General features: G+C 38.9%; 2 protein-coding genes across 2 annotated transcripts in view; both read left to right on the plus strand.

The window, feature by feature from the left end:
- LOC117429034 (cell surface hyaluronidase-like) overlaps positions 1-14583 on the plus strand; it is a 30879-nt gene extending 16296 nt beyond the window's left edge. The window contains exons 16-25 of the mRNA XM_058998922.1: positions 85-120; positions 1196-1348; positions 1642-1819; positions 3323-3538; positions 5831-6039; positions 9447-9629; positions 11054-11276; positions 11873-11974; positions 13231-13391; positions 13833-14583. Of these exons, the coding sequence (XP_058854905.1) occupies positions 85-120; positions 1196-1348; positions 1642-1819; positions 3323-3538; positions 5831-6039; positions 9447-9629; positions 11054-11276; positions 11873-11974; positions 13231-13391; positions 13833-13929 (1558 nt within the window). The 3' untranslated portion in view covers positions 13930-14583. The remainder of the gene's footprint in view (positions 1-84; positions 121-1195; positions 1349-1641; positions 1820-3322; positions 3539-5830; positions 6040-9446; positions 9630-11053; positions 11277-11872; positions 11975-13230; positions 13392-13832) is intronic.
- LOC117969339 (cell migration-inducing and hyaluronan-binding protein-like) overlaps positions 1-21943 on the plus strand; it is a 49943-nt gene that overhangs the window by 8646 nt on the left and 19354 nt on the right. Inside the window, exons 2-6 of the mRNA XM_058998923.1 lie at positions 16599-16718; positions 19548-19685; positions 20676-20814; positions 21020-21256; positions 21559-21738. Coding sequence (XP_058854906.1) covers positions 16631-16718; positions 19548-19685; positions 20676-20814; positions 21020-21256; positions 21559-21738 — 782 coding nt within the window. The 5' untranslated portion in view covers positions 16599-16630. The remainder of the gene's footprint in view (positions 1-16598; positions 16719-19547; positions 19686-20675; positions 20815-21019; positions 21257-21558; positions 21739-21943) is intronic.

A 21943-nucleotide genomic window follows, 5' to 3' on the forward strand; every position in this document is an offset into this window, starting at 1 on the left:
AGTAACAGTATTGTTTATTATTTTACTTTGGTTGCATTGTAATGAGTATTTACTTGTATAACCATGTTTTTCTTTTTATTTCAGTTTTGCTGACAATGGAATCGGACTGACTCTTGCCAGGTATTGTAACTGTTTACACCCAGAGCCCTTGATTCCAGTTCTGTGAAAAGTATCTGAACCTTTAGCCCTGCTCTTGTTAGAGTGCTGAAAAGAAATGAAGGTTCTCTTAGGAACAGAAGCTATTTACAGAGGCATGACAGTGTTTGTGGTCTCATTATTATATTAAGATTGTATATGTAAGCTGATTTATGGGGTGTGCAGTAAATTGGATTTCACTTTTTCTTTCGGATTCCTGCTGCAGTTGCAAAACTCGGCCACCTTGTAGCACTGTTTAAAACTAACTGCAGTTACAGTGTGTGGCTGCTTCTGACACTGTAGGTCTCTGTAGATCAGTGGTTCCCAAACTGGTCCTGAGGACCCACTGTCACTGCTGGTTTTCATGCCAACTGAGCTCTCAATTACTTAACTAGCTCAGTTGGAATGAAAACCAGCAGACTCAGGGATTCCCCAGGACTGGGGCTGGGGACCCCACTGCGTTAGGTGATGTGAGGGTTGTCAATGTGTGTTAGCGCTGGCAGACAGAGTAGTCCTTGAGCGGGGGAACATGTCTTATGATTGTCACAAGAAGAACATTAGCAGCTGTGATTATTAAATAAAAGCAGGACCTTAGCAAAAACTTAGACAGCTTTAAAAATATAGATAGAGCACTTGAATCACTGTCCCATAAAACTCAATAAACAGTATTTAAAGGGATGTAACATTTCAAATCTGCTTCCTGTTGTTGTTTTTTTTGTTTTTTTTCAATGCTAGCTACAGCTGGGATGAATCCAAATGTGTCAGAATTGTCCTTGGTGACAATACAAAGAACCTTACTGGTATATTCAGTGTAAATCCTGAATATGAATGGATGTGATGCAAGTGCTTAAGGCTTTCAAATGGTCCTTTTCTTCTCAGGCTTTTCCCATGAGTCATTCCGCCACTGCCTGTTATAGCGACCATATAAAAGGGGGCTCCTACCTTTTTAGTCATGGGAACAGTTAGATTAGATGGTGCCTAATTACCCTATTCTTGGACTTTTGATTTGGACTATGGTATTTTTAAAGGAATTTCAAGTTCCTGTGTCTGTTTTGTGCAGTGATGGAACTTTCCCGACTGATGAAGGCTCGAGTCTGGAAGTCACGGACTCCATATTCGTTGGGGAGAGCAGCAATGTGGGCTGTCATGGAGGGCAGAACAGCTACTGGGGAGAAGGAGCCAATGGGGAATACAGGACTCTGCCCAGGAATAAGTAAGAGTCCTTTTTAAACTGTTTGGGTTACAATTTTACCATGATGAATTTATATTATCATTGCAGTCAATATTTGCTCCATCTTAACTGTAATTTTTACTGTGGCTTGCTATGCTTTTTACCATGGCACATGTCAAGGACAGTATACATTTATAAGTAGAGACATTGAAACTGATGGACCATACTGTTAAAACACAGGTGTTTGCAAAGGTCTTAGGGATGCATGGACTCTTCTTGCATGCAGAACAGTACTAGACAGGAACGAAGTAGAGCTGTGATCTCTGTTGCGATAGGACGTTTCCAATACGTGGATTCCAGATCTATGATGGTCCAGTCAGGCTGACGAAGTGCTCCTTTAAGAAGTTCACCCCGACGGCTGACAGATACTCCAGTGCCATTGGGTTCTTCATGAAGAATGGGTGGCAGATCAGCCCACAAAACAACGTGTCGTCCGTCAAGATGGAAAGAAGTGTAAGACGCATGTTTCCTGCTCTTTATGATTCCACCAGTTAGTCAGGAATACAGAGATACACGCACTGCAGAAACACATGAGAAAAAGCAAATTCATTTAAAACGTTTATAATCGGGAGTCATAATCAGTTTAAAAAGTTGCATGCCCTGATCAAAACGGCATTGCTTAAATGAACATAATGCAGTCCCACATGGTTGACAAAAGTATTTTGCAATATATTAAAGATGACAAAAATTTTTGCAACGTATTTTGAAATATGTATTTCCCATGTGTGAGGTTGCTGATCCTGAGTGTGAAATTTCATGAGTATCCTGTGCAGGAATGTAGTGCAAACTCTGCCAGACAGACTCTCCGTGGACCAACAAACTATTTTAACAAACGCATATTTAGATGAAGGCTGTATTTGATGGGTAAAAGACACAAATTAAAGTACGATGGCAGATATGATGACTTTTTTTTTTTTTTTTTTTTTTAATATACAGCACCCCAATCAAGCTGCATACAAAATTCAGTACACTGTTGATAAAGTTAAAGGAAAAACAGCTCAGTTGTGCTGTCCGTCCTTTTTAAATCATACATCTGTTCAGGAATGTAGCTTGTCATGTCTGGTAATAGTTCAAACTCGTACAATTAGATTCTATTTCAGTTACATTGTTATAAAAACAGGTCAAGCACTTGCTATAATACTGCGAAGCGATACATTTTTAAATAGAATGTAAGTACTAATTAGGAATATACAATTGGCTGATTGATCATATTAAGTGGGGTGTCTTTTATCGGTCTGATTGTTGTAATTAATTGCTTATGCCACTGTTTAGAACCCTGCTTTCCTTTGTGATGTTCTATTGTAATTAGATGTAATCTCTGCCTTAGGTAGGAGTTGAGTTACTAGAATAGCATATTGTACTTGACAGAGAATGACTGCCACTGATTCATTCAGCACTGCATTGCAATCCATTCATAGCATAGGACATTATTTTTCAGTATTGTATTAAAAGCCAACGTTCAACCATTGCCTTGACAAATAGCAGTTTCAGAATGGAATTCTACCTAAATTACTGAAACTGGCGAATCGTTTCCTACCTGTCTCTATGACCACTCTTTCTTAAATACAGCTATTATCTGCTATTTCTGCCTTCATTTCTGTGCAATAAATACTGGTCTGCTGTTTAGATGGGAGCCTCTTTGATTGTTACCATGTGGTTATCAAGTCTTTCGCTCATTCATTATGTTACATCAATTAAAAGACGCACAAAGACTTCTGATTTCAGTGTCCACAGACCCCCTCTTCTCCTCTACTTGTGATTGTAGGTATGCCATGGAAAGGAGATTGCCACACACAGCACTTTGACCAGCAGGAATTCCAGCAACCCATTTCATTACACAAGAATGCTTAGTATCTCTAATCCATTTTATGTGATTGTGCTTTCCTTGGAAATTCACAGTAGTTTGGCAATCCTATACTAGCTGGCAGTAACCCTTCACCTTTCATTTTCATTTAGGTTGGACTGAATGTGTTTTTTGGCAAACCAGGCCAGTGGTTCGGGGGTAATGACCTGGATGGAGACAAAACCTCCATCTTCCATGACCTGGACGGCTCAGTGACTGGCTATCCCGACTCCTTCGTAGCCAGAGTGGACAACTACCTTATCCATCACCAGGGCTGCCTCACTGTCCCAAGATGGAACGGGGTTATCTGCACTGGCCAATATGCCCAGGTAAGAACCTTATATGTTTCAGGTTTCATTTTTATGTAAAACACATGATCCATTTATTTGACAAACTAATAAGGATTTCACTCTATATAAAATAAAACAAAATCTTTGTCCGATATCTTTAGAATTGGATGCTTGCATATTGTGGACTGTTTGCATTCCGTATGCCATGTTTCCAGACACTTTGCTAGTGGAAGTGTGCCAATATGGGCCTGTTTTTGACTGTCACTCTCCAGTGCAAGAATCACCATAATATTTGCTATATGCAGAATGTATAACCATTCAGTATTTTTCTTCTGAATAATTGTAAACATTGATTTCTCTAATGCTGGCTTTAAAAATATATATATATATATATATATATGCACATGTGGGACCCAGCCTTAAGTATTATTATAAAAATATTTGTTTTCCTATTCCAAAAAAACTATGTTACATTCCCAAGCAGAATACCTCAGAGCCTTTCCAGCACTGTACAGATCATGGAGATTCCGTATGTGCCAGATGCTTTCAGCATTTATTCATCTCGACCTTTCATTTCTGAGTGCCAAAGATTAAGCCAAATTCTGTTTGAGTTATCCAGAGCCAATGCATTTCTTTCAGGATACACTGTGTCACTTAAGCAGATCTTTCTGAAGACTCTATAGAAGGAAAGAAATAATGAGTAAAGTAAAAGGTGTAATCATGATATACCTGTGATTTGTTTTCTACAGTGGGGGTGTTAAAAATGTACTATTTGTTCCACTCCTCTCCACAAAAATGCTTTTTTTCAACTTAGATATATTGTAGCGATCTCAGTTAACGCAGACAGGTGCATCACACAGGGCGAGGCAATCCACACACAGGCGGAGGGCGGGCGCGAACCCGAGACCTCTCACACTAAAGCATAGCGCCGATACCGCTGTATAAAAGAGCCGGCTCTTGCAAAAAGCATATATCTGGCTTATGTGTGTGATTATATCATCTACTAGCCCTGCTGCTGCCTTCCCCCGTGCACGCTACAGTATGTTTGTTTAGGCAACTTTAAGACAAGTGTTCCAAGTTAAGTGCAATCTCTGCATTTTATAAATATCTGTGTTTAGTTTGGCATCATCACACAGCAAATCATGCTTGTTCTAGTTTAGCCAAATCTTGAGAGCTTTGTGTGCCTTTGGGGTCAATCCACCCTGAGAAACATAAAAAAATGGTTTGCTAAAAAAAACACAATTTGCCATCAGTGATAAGAAACCGATAACAGTGATGGAGCTTTCAGCCATTGTGTATATTTATATGGAATGACCCTTTTGAAGGAGGCCATTATAATACACTTATCTTTTGAATTGCCTTTAGGTATTTGTGCCGCAATAGCCAAGTACAATGTACATACAAAGTGTATATATATATTTAAATAAATAATTTATTATTTCTACTTCATTGGAAGAGATCTGGAGAAGTATCACATCATTTAGCCCTTTGCACATTTTAATAGAGTTTGTATGATGTGTCATCATTTGATCTTCTAGTTGATTAATTTGACAAACAGTGGATTATTTCACTGATTCAACACTTTGTTGCTCATCCATTAGTTTAATATTTTGACTGTACAGTTTCACTGGCAGCCTGTACGTTATGTTTCTGTCTGTACAGGCAGTGCGTGCAAAGGGTGCGTATATTTTCTTTCTTGTCATTTTTAACATTCCAAATGCGTTGTCACATGAGAACATTTTCTAGACATGTGGAAGCCTGGTGTTCTATATGCGTCGCTTATGCTGGATGCTGACGTGGTGAGAATTCTTTTAGTTACTGCTGCAATTCAGTATGGCTAGGTAAAACATTGTAAAAAACAATGAAGAGGATTTATGCATCAGTATCTAACCACACCTGTTTATGATACAAGGAATATAAAGTACAATAGAAGTACAATAGAAATGTTATTACAATAAGAATTTGTATATTGAGAAGTGTCAATTATTATACAATAGGCAAAGTCTTTTTGTTAAATGTAGATTCACACTTTTACTGACAATCATCAAAATTAAAGTTCAGTTGTATATTTTGAATGTTGTGTGTGGGATAGTCTTCTGTTCTTTTTGAGTGGTAGTGCTACCTGTCCCACAGGTGCTGTGCCCATGGTTAATGACACCTATCTAGACTGCTTTGAGAATTAGTTCAGGAATTAAAAAATAAAGGAACAGGAACACCCTTCAAAAGTTCGAGTGCTGTACGGTGAATTATGAGCGAGAAAGGCGAGTGTTCCTCTGAATTTGCCTGGCTGGTTGAATGATTTGCATTGCCTTCTTTTCTTTTCCTCCTCAGTTGTACATTCAAGCCAGACGCCCTGAGAATCTGACTCTCCTTGTTGCCAGGGAAACATTCCCCAGCCGCCCCCTGAGGCTACAGGGAGTCAATCGTGGAGCCCCTTATCAGCAGTATCAGCCTGTGGTGATGCTTCAACAAGCCTACATTGTGCAGTGGGAAGGAAGGGCACCTGAGGAAGTCATACTATACCCAATCAACTTTAACAGGTAATGTACCTGCTTTCATACCTGTATCTGCTCAGAATGTGGAAGGACATTGCATAGCAGACTGGTGCATTCTAGGTTTCACTGTGAGCATAATTACTCACAACGTGGCTATCATAGACAAAGGTCATAAACTCGTGTTTGACTGTCCAATCTCATAGTAAAGCCTTAAATGGCTCAGACCACTATGCAACGGGACCCTGGACTTCTCAGTAAGCTTATGTTGTATACAGGGCTTGCAATGTCTCCTATATCCTTTAGGGTTTTAATCCAACCATTTGTGTTTATCCATCCCCTTCATAGGTGACTACTCATTTTTAAGTTTATGCCAAATCAAATCCAAGAGTGGAGAACCCACATCCTTCCAGTGAAAAAAAGTCTTTGCAATCTATTTCTCTTTTGATTTCTATGAAACATTGCCTTCTTTGTGGTACAGATTTTTTCTGTGCGCCCCACCCAGTGAGCAAACTATGTTTTTGATAACAACCCCCAATGCACATTTTATTGGTATCAAATGTTGACAGGATAATTGTTAAAAAGCTCAACTTTGTTTGAAAGGGTCCCAAAATGGAACACCACATCTCATTTTTGTGCAATCTCAAATCTACAGCAAAGCAGAATTAAATGCTCAAAGGGGCTGGTTCTTAAGCCCTGAGGGTCACAAATCGGAGAGATTTATTTATTTAAAATACACATTATATCCGACCTGTTTTTTCCATTTACACCCACCCTTGAGTAAGAGAGCAAAACTGAAACTGAAGTGTTGAATGAAATTTGACAATGAAACTAACTTTTTAAACAAATGATTTAACCAAAAGAGATACTACATCTGTTTTCCAGTGGCGTATTCCCTGATAAGAATGTCAGGTTTGGGACTTTCTTGGAGAAAACATTTCATTTTTCCTGCTCTAATCTAAGCTTGAGATCTCCTAGGCCTCTCATTCCACAGATCTTGTTTTGAAAGTTTAAGTGAAGAATGCAAAGCTACAGTGTATATCAATAGCACATGTTTTGAAATAGTATAGTGCTAGGACCAGCAAAGTACAAGCTAAATTTGCACCCAGTAAATGAATACTGGATATCTGCGGGTCAGTTCCATTTATCTTGCAGGTGCCTCCACTTCAAATGTCATTTAAAAGGGCAATCCCATAAAAACACATACCGGTACTATTATATAACTGGCCCAAATGTTTTGAATTCTTCTCTGTTGTGGAGTTTGTTATTAGATTTATTTTCCTCCATTATTGTTTAGTCTGGGAGCTGTTTGCAATGGCATGTTTTTTTTTTTTTTTTTTTTTCTTTAAATAAGTTGCATTCCATACCAAAGTTCACATATCAGTGCAAATTAATATATACTGTAACAGAGAACCCCCAATGCACCAACAACCTTGTAGTGGGGCATGTACCGGTGATGCATACATAAATGAGCCATCACATTTTAAACCTGTTTAACCCTTTCTTTCCCTTGCTGCAACAAAAAGAGGCTTCGCTTTGAGAAATCTGGGGATGACCAGCGCTGGTTTTAGACTGTCCGAGCTAGTTGAGGGGGCTTTCCGTGTGCTGCTGCAGCAACTGTGTCTGTTCTCTGCAGTGGCTTTTTTGTTGCTGTGATTTAAGGCGGTGTAAATCTGTTCTTGAATTTATAATCCAGCAAGATCCCAATAATATTGTATTCTAATTGCCAACTAGTACTGCTGATCACAAGCAAACAAGAAGCTAAGCATTCCTTGTCCCTGATTTCCTGTAGTGAGCGCTGCATGGGCTGGTACAGTAGCTATTAGAAACCATGTTCCTGCTGATTTTTTTTATCAAGGACAGTACAACCTGAAAGAAAGTCTTTCTTTGATGGGATTAACCTTGAAAGTACCGCTAATCCGTCAATTGATGTCATTTCATTCACACACAGCGCTTTCTTCTATTATAAAGTTCTGAATATTGGCAATGGCCACGAATCGTCTTTATTAAAACACACGTGGCAGCAGTTCTAGAAAATTACGCTCAACACCCGAAACAAACAGAATGGTAAAAAGCTTCAGGACACCGCTAACAAAATCGCCTTGACTTACCTTTTCATGAACTATATAAAACAAACTTTGGATTTTTAATTGACGCTCATTGGGTTTGTAAACACAACATTTAGATTAAAAACAAATATCCAATTTGTATCCATATGCAAACCTCTTTGCTGTGGCTGCCTCTTTACGTTCCAGTACCTTATATAACAGTCAGGTTACAACTAAAAGCAGAAACAAAAAGTACAGGCGCTGTTTTTAGTATACATGATTTATGGTTACTCTGGGTGTGGACAGTGGTGTGTGAAATTGCAGGTTCACTGATGTAATTATATCTCCCACTCTTCAAACCCTTTAATATGTTTCCCTAGCAACAAAAGAAGGCAGTGATTTGTATCTGTGTTAGAGCATTTTCTGCATTTTTTAAATTATTTTGTATAAGAAAATCATCTCTTAGGATTTTTACAGTTGTCGAGGGAGATTATGATTGTTGGGGTGGGGGGGGGGGGGACTTTTAGACAATTCTTCTGCTGCTATGCTAGAGGTTTATAGCATTGGTGAAGATATGGTAGCCTGGGGGCTGCTTCTATCATTTGTTGAATAGGACCCTTTGGTAGTAAGCCAACTGACTTCAAACTGTACTGATACCCTGGAAACATACAGTGTCATATTAAAGTATTTGGCATTCTGAGCAACATCACTCAATACACTGGTGTCATACACTGCTGTCTGTATTGAAGCCTCTAGTATGGGGGAGCTCCTTGTACTGTTTGATGATCTACAGCAGGAAAGTCCAGCATTTATCCAACTTGCGTTTCACGTTGAAGAGTTGTGATGGTCTCAACTGTAGTGCACACCATGTACTGTACAAAGTGCATTCACTGGGATTTGCCAGGTAATATAAAAAGAAATGCTACGGTATTCAGACATTGATTTATTTGCCAGCTTTAGCAGAGAGAAATGGGTAAAAGATGAGCGAGAGGGAGAGCCAGACAGTGAATACAGGCCAAAGGTTGATGCAATTTGGTACATTCTTTGGCATGTTAGTTTTAAAAACACTAATTACTTTACCATAGTTATGACTCCTTCGCTGATTGCTGTTTGAGATGCTGTGTGTCAGGAATCCGCCTTCTACTTAATCTCAGCTAATCATAAGATTATATAGAGTAATCGGAATACTGTTAACCTCTTAATATCTGCTGGCTGTTTAGTAGTGTTGCAAACATTAAAACTGTATAGAATAGTTTGTTTAAGTTAGCAATGAAATGGACTTTGTGAAATTAGCTTAAATTAATCGAAGACACCTAAAGGGAGGGAATCCGTGTGTGCTGATACAGATTCCAGCTCTTTCATTATGTCAAACTGTTGAAATCTGACACAAATATATTCTCATTCCAGAGGAAACTGGATCCAGGTGGCTCTTTGTTATCCCAAAGAAACATCGTTTAAAATCATATCGGACATAAACCAGCGGCAGACTGGGAAGGTACACAGTGTGGCGCACTACACACCAGCTGCATCAATAGAAGCGGTGCTGCTGAACTCTGAGAAAAGGCTCTTCTACTTTGACAGCAAATCAGGGTAAGAACACCCTATCATTACATCAAATAACTCTGACAATGGTGATAACAACAAAAGGATAACATACGTCACATGCTGTGTCTGTCTGCTGCCCTTACTGCGTTCAGTGACGGAACCAGTGTCATGGAGAGGTGTTATTTAATGGCACCAATAACTCCTATTGTTGGGTTATTGTTTTGCTTCAGTGTAGGAGAAACTCTATGGTGTCTATGGTGATTATGTTCTAAGAAACTTTTTCTTAACTCTTTGAGTATGCATGCTTCAGATTTTAAATGTACAATCACTTGAGCTATCCTTGTGCTTGTAAATATGTTACACAAAAAAGATTATTAACATTGTCCAAGTATAACTGGACCAGTGATCGAACCACCAATTTACCAATCCAAATGTGTGTCTATGCTAACCGATCCTCTATTGGTCTGGTATTAATTGCACCATGTCAATGTTTTTTAAAGAAAGCCCTGGACTTGATGGTTCCTCATCTCCAGGCAGTGTTCAGGGTATTCGGCTATATTCTCAAATACAGTGGTTTACTTCCACAATTGGTGAAATACTAGAACCAAAAACATTTCATGCAATATTTATTAAATTTAATAAATAATAGGTTTTCCGTAAAAGCCGAGATGGAGCCGAATTTTTGTAAGGCAATCTCTGTACTGCGCTTTGGATCGAATGATGCAGGAGCTCAAATTAAATGTACAGCTCTGAGGGCTGCTGTGCTTCTTGGTGGCAGAGCATGCTTGAGTTGTTTGCCAAGCTGGGGTTCTCATTGCTACAGCTATTACATTTCTCCATCTCCTGACTTTTTTGTTTCATAAGCCTTGGATCGTTTTCTTTATTTGTCAATGTTTTACATTCCATGGGTGATAGATGCCAGACGTTTTCATGCAAGTTAATATTCCAGACCCTTATAGGGAGAATCAGAGACACTGAATGTGAAAACAACGGCAGATGGTATTTAGATAATATCACTTTGTTAGGTTTAGGTTCATGATAGATCTTATATATTATATAGATAGATATGGGTCGGTAATATCACAGTATGTGGAGACCCATACACAGATTTAACATCAGAGTGTCATTCATGTGTAACCTTCCTCCAACATATCATGTCAAATTACTGTAGTTTAATTCATGAAGTGGGATCAATTATATTTGATATAAAAGATCTACAGTTTGTTTATCCCTCTTGTGTATAGCTGGTGAATAGTAGAGCTGTTTAGATTTGAAAATTACTCTCGTTATGTTATACTATTTTGATTCTGGCTTCATGATAATAGGAAAACCTATTTATTCAACGAAACAAGACCAAAATAAAATACACATTTTGTGTTGGCAGTGTCTTATTAATGTTGTATGTTTTTATGGATTAATCAGCAGCTCCTAATTGATCGGCACCTTCTCCTCCTTCTCCCAATCCGCAGGTACCTATTTCTACACATACAGGCCACTCACCCTCGAAAGGGGCACAGCTACTGCTCCAAGCTAGGCTGCGAGCGCGTCAAGGTTCTGGCACGCATGGTTTCCACGACGACTGTGAACTGCCCGCCTAATCCCTTCCCAGTGAAAAGCAGCAGGAGCCCGGCCAAGCGGCTCTCCATGTCTCAACGCGTGGCAACTCCGTGCAGCCGCTGTGGAGCCCCGCAGGTGAGAGCCTGTGACTGTGCTGGCAGTCAGCCACGCTGTCAAGGAATCAATCTTCTCGCTTGCTTGGGTTGTTTTGAGGATGTTAAACAAAAGCTTTTTACAGCTTGAAACTGGAGGTTGTATTGCGTGATTTTAAAGTTGATGTTTTTTTTTATATGACATCGTTACTCAAAGACACTCACTCAAACATAGCTTAATGGTTTGAGTATGAAAAAGCACATGTATCTTTTTGTAAGTTCAAAACTATAAGCAATCTATGAATAATTTTAATGAAGGGGGATTTGCACAGTAAAGAAAGCAGTTGTCTCTCCGTCAGGGATGAAAATGTATAGCTTGTGTAAATGTCTGTCGTATCATTTTAAGAGAATGTAGGACAGTTCTCAGGTCAGAAAGAAGACCAAGGCCTACAAGACCACTTCTTCAGATTGAGAAAAAACCACCAATGACTGCTGTGATTGGCATCACTAAAGCTTTTTCACATCGTACCTATTTCTAGTTACAAATTGAAGCCTATTCACGTTTACTGTGCTGTCACAGAGTTCTTGAGCTGGAGCTTGGGTGGGTGTTCTTAATAATCAGTCACTGTTTGATCTTAGGTTGCCATTTCCAGTGAACCCTACAAGGAATATATGAGAGTGCAGGTTCTTTCTCTGAGCAAAGCGAACATACAAAACGGGCTTGAATCTGCCTTTATTAAGGTAGGTGTTAAGTGTGTTTCATCTTATAGAATGAACATGAATGGGTGTGTAAGAAATACATATACTGTACAGAATCATCTCCTAATACTGTATTTTAAAATAACATTTCTTGTAATATATATAAATGGGTTTGAAAGGAGGTATAACTGCAGTGTACAAAAATAAAATGTTTTTTTTTGGATGTACACAAAGGGTTTAATTGATTGTAAAATATATATTTCGGGACGTTTCAGACAAAAGCCCTTCTTCAGCTGTGTAAAAAGAAAAAAATATACCAATTCGAATGACGTGTAGGATTATGCTCTTTTAGATTCATTGTGGTGATCAGTATTCTAGATCGTAATGTTCAGTGTTTAAAAGTTGCGTTTTGTTTAAAAATATAATTGTATGTTATGTACCGATCTGTGTAAACTGCAATATTGAATTTGTGAAAAGGTTCACATGTAACGTACTCTTTATCGTACTGCAAAGGGACCCTGACATTGATTAAGGAGCTCTTTAACAGATAGGCTGCCAAAGGTAGTAAAAAGAAATGAGCACGAATCAGTGTGGTTAGCAGAAATGCCAGGATATTTCTCCACATACTGTAGTCCTCCACTAAATGTTTTAGGTTTAATTGCAAAACGTGTTTGTAATGTACTGTAGGTCTTCTGTATGTCTGCTGTGGAAAGATCTTGACATACAAAGCAAACTTGTTGAACTCTCTGACGGCATTTATTAAGTCATGTTGAAACCCACTCAGCCAGCTTCGCTGGCAGTAACTCTATCGGTTTGGCTGGCACCCTGCTGTTGACAGGTAAAAATGAGATTAAGAAAGGCAACAAGGGCTGTTCAAAACAACCCGGGGATCACAATGTACTACTCGCTGTGATGCAAAGGTATTTAGCAGGTTATTGGAGACAAATTAGGTGGCGACATTCGTTTTTCTGCAGGTAAACCGATCATGATAATCTAAGATACTGACTGTGAACCTTATTCATAAACCTTTATACGGTAAGTATCCATTGTTCATATTTGTGTAAAATAATTATCCCATAGTTTGTCATTGATACTTTTTTTTTTTTGCAACTTGTTTGTTAAAAAGGAAAATATCGTAAAGAAAGCCAATACTGTTCTGAAGTTTTAATGCCATTTGTGTCAAAATTGCAGGTTGATTTATTTCTAGTTACTGGCTCCTCAAATCTAGACGTAATTGCATCAGTATAACCATAACCTTAGTATACAGTTAAAGGTTATATTTTGTTCTTTTTTTGCAGGTTAACAATGAAGTATTTTTGTTTAAAAAGCGGGGATTGTTTTTCGTGGTGCTTGATGCTTGCACTGGAGAAATTAAAAGCAGACGGCACATTGACATGCTCAGTGTTCCCCAGGCTACCAGCGCCATCGATGCTTACATCATCTCCACAGTCAAAGAAAGGTCAGCGACTACTGGACATGCAGTGTAGGGCAATAAAACAGTAAAAATATCACTTGTATTTTTCTCAGTGGAGCTTTCATTGTATTAGCAGAGTACTTCAAGACAGTGGGGTCTGTTCAATAGATCTAAATATTGCTGTCATTTTAAATCATTACAAGAAACTGACTTTAATATTTTGTTTTGATAAACATTCAAATTGGGTGTGCTGTTTTGTGCACAAGATGACCTCTGTACACAGGATAAGATGTACTGGAATTCTGGCAAATACTTACGCTGTGATTGGTTGATTTCTGCTTGTAGGTCAATAGTTTTGGTGTGTTCCAGAGATATCAAGGACCTGCCGATAGACTCTGGACTTTCAGCATTCATGAAACTAGGCTCTTCAAAGTCCATTGGACTCTTCAGGAAAGGTGATGTTATCGTTTTCCATTTGTCTTTCAGCTCCCCAGTTAGGAATGCTGACCGTATTGTGTTTCAACAAGAAAGGATTTGGGCTGTGTATCTGATACAGCATGACTCACTCTGGGTGGCTCAGTAAACAGAAAAACTGAGAATAAAATAACATTTGGTTGGGAACCGGGGCAACAGCCTCTGTGCAAATATCAAAACCTGCCATGGTATCCGGTAGCGTGGGTTGTCTTTAGAAGTATTATGCATTTACATTTTTGGTGAAAATAGCAAATAGGAAAACATGAAATGTGGAGAAAAAATGCAATATATTTAGTGATTATGATTTTTTTATACTGTAGATCAATATTTTAGTTGCATAAAACTGTTTGAATAAATGAAGAAATCTTGCCTTCAATGGCACTAACTCACAGGTGTTTAATTTAGTTAAATAACATTACATAAAACAGATGTGGGGATTTCCTCTGTCTAATGTGTCCTGGCATCAAATTAAATAAACAGGTCCAACACACTTTAAGGGCTTGAAGACAAATATCTGAGCTTTGCCTAGAACATTGCATTAGAGCATCACGTGCTGTAATTTTGTTGACGGAATATTATTCCAATTGCTTCAGTTCCATCTCCCCTTTTTTTCAATGCAGGAAGTTTTGCGCTGCTGGGTTATAAGGGCCAACCTAACCCATCCTGGATTAAGATTGTAAACCGAGCTGCGGGGCTAGAAGCTGCCTCGCTCCAGCAATACGTTCCTCTGAACCTGAATGAGTATAAATGTCCTGGCAGGGAGAGAGAATACAGAAAAGATGAAAAGCTCTTGAGAGGGCTGCTGCAACAGAACCAACTGGAGGGCTGGAGAGGCCCATAACAGAGAGGGCTGCTGTAACAGAACCAACTGCAACTGGAGGGCTGGAGAAGGCCCATAACAGGCACAGAGCTGTTCATCCACATTACTAATCTCAAGCACCCCTGTATAAATAATTAAACCAAATTAATAAAATTACAAACAACAAAACATTCTTTGAACATGTGCTTTTTCTTTTTTTTTTTTGTGCTTCCGAAAACAAATCAGTCGAAGGCTTGGACCTGACAATACGAGTTATCTGCCACTGATTTTTAGGTTTTGCGTGAAAACAAAAACAAGATCATTTGATTTAGTAAGAGCATTCTTTGTTCTTTATAGGGTTTAGTAGTTCTAAGCTTTAATAGTTTTAATAGTTTGTATATATATACTTTATATTATACTGTAACTCTGCCAGTTCCTTTAGGACTAATAAAATGGGCTTCATGCTGATCAGCTGAGAAGTCTATTCGCATACAGAAGTTCTGCTCAGACATGTTATTTATTATGCTTACTGACAATTGCAGTAGCTGCAGCCCAGACAGTGACTGGAGGTTTTCCGTGGTGAAGTTCACATTTACAGAATGTGAACTGTATCCAAATAAACCAGACTGTGTCCAATAATGTGGGGAGGTGTCACAAGGAGGGAAACTAGACACATTTCAAAGCTTTAGATACTGTTGGCTTTGACTGACTTGGCTCATTTTAAAGGCATTTTTGGAGAACGTGGTAAACTAAATAGTATTTTAAACTGATTACACCAGTCAGTTAATATCGGGAGCATAATACCACATATTGCATTGCATCACCAGATATTGCCTATCAGGGTATTTTTTGAGACTGTGGCTACAGATTTATTTATGTTAGTTCTATAGAGAGCTACTTAATTATGGATAAGGTCTAGATGTTCATAAGGTTTAAAAGCACATAGAGCAGCAGCACCTGACCTCGTAGGAGGGGATGGACAATAGCCTGCAGTCAAGGTTTTAGTTTCATTTATATATCCTGTTTATTAAATAAGATATTCCAGCATGCAGTTGTACAATCAATATGAGTCATGTCACCAGGCCAGTGTTGTATTGTATGAAGACTCTTTTGTTTGTTCAATATAAATTTATTTGTCTGAACCTTTTATTTTGAGATGCTTTATTGGAGTGTAAGACCATGCATCGGGCGTCTCCTGCAGTTCTGTAATGGAGTACATAACAGTCAAACGAGAAATGTTTCCACTGTTAAGATACAGTAGCTGCTTCATTGTTGACCTTGAGCCTTTGAATCTTAGTGTTTTTGTTGCCCGCTTCAGCGAGGTTAAAAAATGGTTCTAAATTTCCATTAAAAGTCACTGTGAAATACTTCAGGTATGCTGAATGTTTCAAGTGTTTCACAGTAAGTTAGTTCATTCTACATGCATATTTCTCCAGTAAACCTTAAAGCATAAAACTACTGTAAGTATTTGTGGGAAATCACATTTGTGTGTAAAATGATGCAACTTTCACTGCTAAAGAATGTCCCTGGCTCATCTCTTGTTCATAATGTGTAACTGTGCTGACTGACTCATTCAGATGTGGGGATATCCACTTGTCCTTTTGGTAGTTTAAATGACTTGTTAAAAATGTGTTGCTGACATTATCTATTGCTGGCAATCTCAGCAATCAGACCTATGCTACTATATCTGCACTGAGCTGGTTAAACAATTGAATCTTCCAACAGGTAACACATTACAAGACCTACATACTTTGTATCTGTTGGTTTGTGGGATTCAAATATTTGGTCTGTTTGGAGCACATTTAGCATGAGCCTGGTTGTTCAGATTGCTGGCAGCACCTGATGATTTCAGTAACACATCTCCACAAGATGGTTCAGAATGAATGGACAGGGTGCGGGACATATGGACATCCCCACCCATGTCATCCTTGCTACCAGCTTGTACCAACCCAAGTTGAGCAATGTTATTTTCTTTACAGGTACTTAAAACGTCTAGAAAGGCCTGCATCCCATGCTCCCTGAGATCATTCACGACCGGGCAAAAATGAAACCAGTCTCCATTCTGTTTCTTCTCACAATACTCCGGGCTGTAAAAGCAGGTAGGTGTCAAATAAAGCATTTGTATTACTCGTATGATTTAATATTCCACTTAGTAAGAAAGGTTATGCAATGTCTGAGCAATTAAAAAGGTTTTGGAACTGGCACTTGACCCCCTCCCAAGAGCTGTTACTAACCACATCTGTTAGGTTATCAAAAATGATCCATACTGGTTGCTGTCCAGTGGAGTTAGAACCAAATAAGAAGACTACAAAGTTAGATGATAAGGGTTATATGGCAATGTAACTTACAGAGTATTCACAACATCGTCATATGAAGTTGATTTCTTTATAACAATTTCCAATTTGCCAGAAGGACCTCAGTACCTAACATTCTACCTTTGCTAGCTAACCACAGTTGACACCAGTAAACAATTTATGGCTGGATATTGGCAGACATGATTCATGTGGCTTAATGTATGGACCTGGAAGAGTGGGGGTGACTCATTAGCCAATCAGATAGCTGAATGGAACTCCCAGTGCACAGGGTTATATATATATATATAATATATATATATATATATATATATATATATATATATATATATATATATATTGAACATTGTATGTGTTGAGTAGCCTCACTAAGGCATAAATAATGCTGTACATCTTGTTTGTGGAGTTGCAGTAAAGAATTACAATTCTGAAGGTGGAATCAAAGACATGTGAACACGGTACATATGCTGCATTATGTAGGTCAGCTTCAAACAAGGCATAAGAAAGACTCTACAGAGATTTTATTTTAATGTAATTATCTAGGCTGCCTTAGAGATCCAGTGAAAAAATAGAACTATTAGGTTTTTTCCTTTAATGTTTGATCAAATTAGACTACATGGAACCAGTTGGTTAACTTTAGCTGTTTGCACATACAGATTTGGATTGGCAGGCTGTGGGTTGAAACCTGGGCCAGGGTTGAGTCAGACTACATGAAGATTCTATTTTAATGCAGTCTGGAGCAAGCTAGGGCCTGTCCAAGGGTTACATACAGTAAAATCCTCATGTTTAGGAAAAAAAGGAAAATAACTTTAGAGCAACAATTAACTTCTTAATCCCGGAGCCGCTCCTGCAGGAGAGAAAATACTCTGTGCCAACAAAACAAGCTGTGGGAAGTTCATTGTGAAATGTCTGTGGTGCAACCAAGAGCAAGGCTTTGTATGAGACATGCTGCGTCTTTTGGGGGAAACGGCGAGAGCAGGCAAGGCAGACTGACCCATTAGTATTCTCGTTCTAAGAAAAGCCAAATCTCAGAGACCAAAGTATATTAATGGCACGAATTGTACATTTTTGTCACGCTAAAAATATTTTTATAGTAATTGCAAACAGAAGTAATACAGAACATTTTAATTGCTGTTCCTAATTGTAAACATACCTTGTACCCAGCTTCCAGAAACCATCCACACGCAAGCTGGCAGTTTCTATAATGATGGCATATTATAGAACTCTAACATGGTTATGCAATTTTGTAAAAGCAAAGTTAGTTCCAGAATTGGCTCTTTGCAGTTTTGTTGTGTCTAAGTATAACTTTTAATAGGTCCAGAAACAAAGCAAGTGGGACACCCTGAATATTAACAGTTATGAGCTAAGAATTAGGAGAGTTTGATGGGATTTAGATGCATTAGTGATGGATATAAGTCATTATTTGCCACAGTAATACCCAGACCTTTGTTGTAACACACATCCTTTAGTAATCCTTTTTTAAACTACAGAGTTTAGAGACTGACATATATACCACTAATATCAGAAATAAAGCTTATATTTCAGTGGTGTCTGGGGGAGTTTCGCTAATGTTTATTATGGCTTGTTCACTCTTCTCCTCTTAAAATATTTCAATTTTGCACAACGGGGGCCATTTTGTATTTATTCCAAACAGTATTCTTGAGTTACCTGTTGGAAGGTTCAGGGAAGGTTCATGTCTTTAGTCATATAAACATTGTCATGTCAGTTGGAAAAAGAAACCTGTTTTTCAATGTGCGTGTTATCCTATGCTGTGGGCTGTCGAAGTGTTTACCTTTTCAATAATGCAATATTTAATCTCAGTGCACACTTCTGATGATAAGCCACCGAAGAGCACCTGCAGTGTAAAGCGATTGTTTAGAAGATGGGAGAACTTTACACTATAAGCAAAGTCTATAAGCAAAAGAAAAATGTAATGAATCAGGAATATTACTTTTAAAATCAAATTGAAACTAATAACATCTCTGTTTCAATTGTATCGCATCATATAGATTCAAGCCAGACCCGACTGACACATTTCACAAATGATAAAATCGGAGAGATATGGGAGATTGTTAAAATAAAAAAAAAATGTATTTGATAGAGAAGAGAGTCTGGCAGTGTAGAAAAAAATGACAATAGCCTTTGATAATGAATCAGCAGAAAATGACTGTAGGGAGTGGCTATTGAATTATCCTCTGTCCTGCCTCGCTGCATTCCAGTGCTGTGACCGAGAGGCTGTTTGCATTCCCAATGTCCCAAGTAAAGCACATTTTAAAGGGATGGAGAACCATGTGTTCTTTTTATAAGTTCCAGCAGTAGCAGTTAATGATGCTCTTTAACTTGTATATAAAACCACATTTATGTTGTGGTTTATATTGTTATTTTGTTATGTGGTTATATTCCTGCACCATTACTGAACCCTGGCATTGTTTGATGCTAATACAATTGCAACCCATAGTGACAAATGGTGGTAATTGCAGTTGCTTCTTTCAAGGTGATTTCTTTTTAAATAGAGTACACTTGCAAAGCAGTGTCAGAATATTGGCACTGCAAGATCCATTTGCAAAGCTCAGATCTTGATATTCACGAATATGATTGTATTTGTTGGTTTTATAGACTGTCCTGATGAAGATGAGCATCTGCAGCAGTGGGTCCCCGGGCATAACGAAGCTCACCGCGTCCGCATTGGCTACGACAGGAAGCTGCTTCTCACCTCCTCTGCCACCGTCCACTCAATCCGAATCTCTGACGGAGGTACAGTAAGATGACACACTGACAGTACACCGAGGCTGGCTGGCCCTTCAGATAACAGGGGTTGATCCGGGGACTGTGTAGAAAATCACAATAACTTCCCCCTTTTTATTTCCCTGCATACAAAGAGGAATGGCTCGTGTTAGACATTACCATTGGCATGCTCACCTTAAACAATCAGCTTTAATCAGAGCTGTTATTGGAAAGTAATCCTGTTTGTGACACGCTTTATAAGGAATTACAGGACTCTCTCCCACTTTTATAAAACATTGCTTAATCAGGAGTGTGCATCTGTACCAGCAGAGGCAGACATATGATTAATTAGCTGTGGATGGGCCCTTCTAAGCCCAAATTAAACAGTGTGAGCTACTCACCTCCTTCACGTCCAGAGTACACAACGGCACTCTCGAAGCATGGGTGTGAAAAAATAATCTTTTAATTGAAATCAGGCCGAGGCATTTGTATTGGCACAAAGAGCATACTTGAGAAAGAATGTTTTAAACAGCCAAAGATGGGATTTGATTTCAGTCTGTGTCTCCCTCAGCTAAATGATATGGGGGCACTGCCTTAAACGGAGCCAGGCGAGGGAGGAGTAATCGAGAAAAACAATATTAGGAATGCAACTGAATATAATGGGTTCGTCTAAAGTATCAGAATAAAATGTCAGGTGAAGTGAAAGTGAAAACTGAGGAGACAGACGGCATTATCATGTGTGCAGTGATGATTAACAGCCTTATTACTTACAGTGTTTGCGCAAAGTTGCCCCCATAGTAATCTGCATGTATTAGGATGTCATTTTACATTGGGGTTCCAGTGACATGTATAACCACAATGCCTCAATAAAATGACAGCCTTGTTATGTACTGTATTGCCTGTGTTATTAATAGCTCTCAGATTAAAGTGTTTTACCAACATGTAATATAGAGTAGATGGGAGAAAACAGCATAAAATAGCATTTGAATGCATTCCTCTCCATTTCTGTTTATTTCTCAGGAATATTAGTTATTGCAGATAGAGGACAGCCTGTTGTTCTGAGGACAAGACACATTCTCATTGAAAAAGGTGGAGAGCTGCACATCGGCAGTGAGGAGTGTCCTTTCAAGGGGAACCTCTCTATCATCCTCTATGGAAGGTATGGCTGACCCATTTACTGCGCCGGTGTATGCTTTATAGCCATATAACATCTATGGAAAAAGCCATTTATTGTATTTGATTTATTGATTCAGGAAGTACAGTACAGACCTTGCAATCAAACAGAAATTTCAGCATTCAGATGGTGGAAGTAATACCCTTAGAAACAAGCTACTCATATTGACATTTCAGCATGTGCATTGCAGATCAGATGACCCAGAGGTGGCTCACAGCTACTTTGGCCACAAGTATATTGGTGTTGGCACTGGGGGCACGCTGGAGATTCATGGAGAGAAGAAACTGTCCTGGACCTTCCTGAACAAAACTCTTCATCCCGGGGAGACGAACGAGGACAGCTACCACTTTGAAAAAAGCTGGGGCAACCGAGGGGTCGTCGTCCACGTCATCGATCCAGAGACAGGGGAGGTGCTGCATTCAGACAGGTCAGTCAAACATGGGGGGGGAGAATCCAAACACGTCACATGATCTCTGAGCTTTCCATGCAGATACTAGTTCAGAAGTTAAGTAGTGGTGTACGTCCCGATTAAAACAAGCAGCTCCAGAGGAAGTTTAAAGAAATACAACATGGAACAAGCAAAATATGTTCTTGAACAAACACCAGCACCCCATGAAAAAAAATAAATCTTTTTTTAACCATGTATTTTTTTTTGTTATTATGTTCTTGTTTGGGATTTGATTAAAGTCTTGTATAAGTCACTGCATGTGATATATGGTGCTGTTTCAGGTTCGATACCTACAAAAGCAAGGATGAAAGCAGGCGCCTAGCCCAGTACGTGGATGTGGTGGAGGATGGCATGATTCTAGCGATGGCTGTGAACGACGAGGGATCCAACAACCTGGAGGACTTGGCCAGGAAGGCTGTGTTGAAGTTAGGCAGCAGGCAGTTCCATCGACTTGGATTCCGGTATGCAAGACCTGTTTGATGTCTGCCAGGCTTTTAGATTAAATTAATATTTATCAGAACTGTCAGTGGCACAAATGGCTGTAAGCATGGGCAGCAGCATAGCTCTAAACAAAGATTCACATTGTGATTTGGGATCAATTGAAGTCCTCAGATCTTGGCTTTCATAGAAAAAAAACCAAAAAACTACAGCAGCAGCTCCACATGG

The sequence above is a fragment of the Acipenser ruthenus genome, chromosome 24, assembly GCF_902713425.1.
Source record: "Acipenser ruthenus chromosome 24, fAciRut3.2 maternal haplotype, whole genome shotgun sequence".
Taxonomy (NCBI): Eukaryota; Metazoa; Chordata; class Actinopteri; order Acipenseriformes; family Acipenseridae; genus Acipenser; species Acipenser ruthenus.